Source organism: Alligator sinensis, unplaced genomic scaffold (genome assembly GCF_000455745.1).
Source record: "Alligator sinensis unplaced genomic scaffold, ASM45574v1 scaffold469_1, whole genome shotgun sequence".
Classification (NCBI taxonomy): Eukaryota; Metazoa; Chordata; order Crocodylia; family Alligatoridae; genus Alligator; species Alligator sinensis.
In genome coordinates, this window is record NW_005841934.1 from 3,542,624 (window position 1) to 3,544,522 (window position 1,899).

General features: G+C 51.5%; 1 protein-coding gene across 1 annotated transcript in view; it reads right to left on the reverse strand.

Annotated features, from left to right (window-relative positions):
• RPP14 (ribonuclease P/MRP subunit p14) overlaps positions 1 to 1,899 on the reverse strand; it is a 4,256-nt gene that overhangs the window by 2,115 nt on the left and 242 nt on the right. Inside the window, exons 2-4 of the mRNA XM_006019640.2 lie at positions 1,873 to 1,897; positions 1,707 to 1,791; positions 787 to 863 (exon numbers count right to left, since the gene is read on the reverse strand). Coding sequence (XP_006019702.1) covers positions 787 to 863; positions 1,707 to 1,791; positions 1,873 to 1,897 — 187 coding nt within the window. The remainder of the gene's footprint in view (positions 1 to 786; positions 864 to 1,706; positions 1,792 to 1,872; positions 1,898 to 1,899) is intronic.

Genomic DNA, 1,899 nt, shown 5'->3' on the forward strand with positions numbered 1-1,899 from the left:
GGGGGGGGCCAGCACGGCACCGCAGCAAATCCCAATTTTGTTTTCACTGCAACCTGGAAAATCCAGTTGACCCAAGCAATTGTAACGGGCCAGCCCTGGCACTGAGTAAGCAATTCTGCTGCTCCTGCACAAACAGTAGAGTCACAGTGACTCTAATTTGTCTTGGATCTGCAGGGGTATTACAGCAAGCATGACCCCGCATATACGCAAGGAGCAAAAATCTGCCAAGGGTCACTGTTTAGGGTTCATTCTCACTTGAGAATGTCCCAAGTAAGGAGTTATTGTTGTTGAAACCTAGAAGTGCCAGTGGAAACGTGGAGTTTGAGATAGTTTCTGAGTCTGCCTCTTACTGCTCTTTTCCTAGTGCTTTGACATTTTTCTTAGAAAGAAATGATAACATTGAGTTAATTCTAGAGGAGCAAGAATCAATAAATACAGTACAGGATATCTGGAGACCAGTAAAGCTGTCACACTTTTTGTTGCCTTTCAGAATGCCTGATCCGGACACACCAGTGGCCTCCTGAGAGTAAAAAGCTCCCTGCTCTCAGTCATGGATTGTCTTCCATCACTGAAAGATGCAGCTGCTGACTCACCACTAGGAGACATTCACACACATCCCAGCTACAGACCAGATTACAGGTAACACTTCTTCTATGTATTTACTTTATTTTGATGGGAAAAATAGCAACATAAGGTTTAAACTAGTTTATTAATACACCATTGTTATGCTACGCAATGTATCTTTCCATGTCAATATTTACACAGTATGTACAACCAGGAACTTACCTGCTAGAAACTCTCAGTATAGCAGACAGGGTTTTTTCATCATACGTTAAAACATCAACAGGCAAAGCTGCACCAACCTGTGCAGAAACAGAGCACTGTTGGTGTGGAGGAGTAAAAGGCAAGAGACTGAGTTTTCTCCAGCTGGACCTTTTAAAGTTGTTTTAATAATGCCCACCTCATATACAGTACTTTGCATCCAGAGATCTCCACTGGCTCTACAAAGGATGCCTGTATCATTTGTTTCTTTTTTCAGTTCAAAGAACTGGGGGAACGGGTGAAACAACTTTCCCAGGTCACCCACCAGTCCAGTGGCAGAGCTGGGAACATAAGTCAGGACATCCTGTGTTGCAGTCCAGCGGGCTGCGTTGCTTGCTGTGGTTTTCCCTTCGAAGCGTAAAGGACAGCTCAGCTGGACTGCGCTGCTCTGACGCAACTCCTGACTACGGGCGTTGAGGCAGGAAATGCAGCAAGGCCCCGAGTTAAACTTTGCCTCTTAAAGTCAAAGGCCAAAGTAAAGGGCAAAGAGACAGGAGAAGCAGGAAGGAAGTGGATGAAGACAGAAGGAGGCAAATCATTTTACATGGTTCCTTCCACCCTGTGCCCTAGAGCCAGCCCTTCCCACCCTCTGCTTTCAGCACCTTCCTCAACATAATTAGGCGCCACCATCCACCAGGTTAGAGGTCCCAGGGGAAAGCAGAAGCTGGGACCAAGCACCAGGGGAGCCCTGCCCACGTATGCCCTCGACCCTGTTTAGTTTCAGAGCTCTCAGCCTGAGGCCCTAGACTGGCCAGGGGTGTCAAACCCAGGGGCTGGACCCGGCCGTGGAGCCACCTGCTGCAGCCCTGGGTGGTGCCCGGGGCTGTGCCGGCAGCGCGGGGGCGGGTCCGGCGCGAGGGCCCGGAGGCGGCCGCGTCACGCACCTCTCCGTGCAGCTCCTTCAGGGCCGAGACGATGAGCTGCTTGAAGTGCGCGGCGTTGAGGCGGACGCCGCCGTCCGGGAACTCCCTGCAAGGCAACGCCCGGGGGCTCCGTCACCGGCCCCACCACTCCCGCCCATGCCCAAGCCCGAGCCCCCGCCACCCTTACACTGAGACCCGCAGGTAGTGGTGCCCT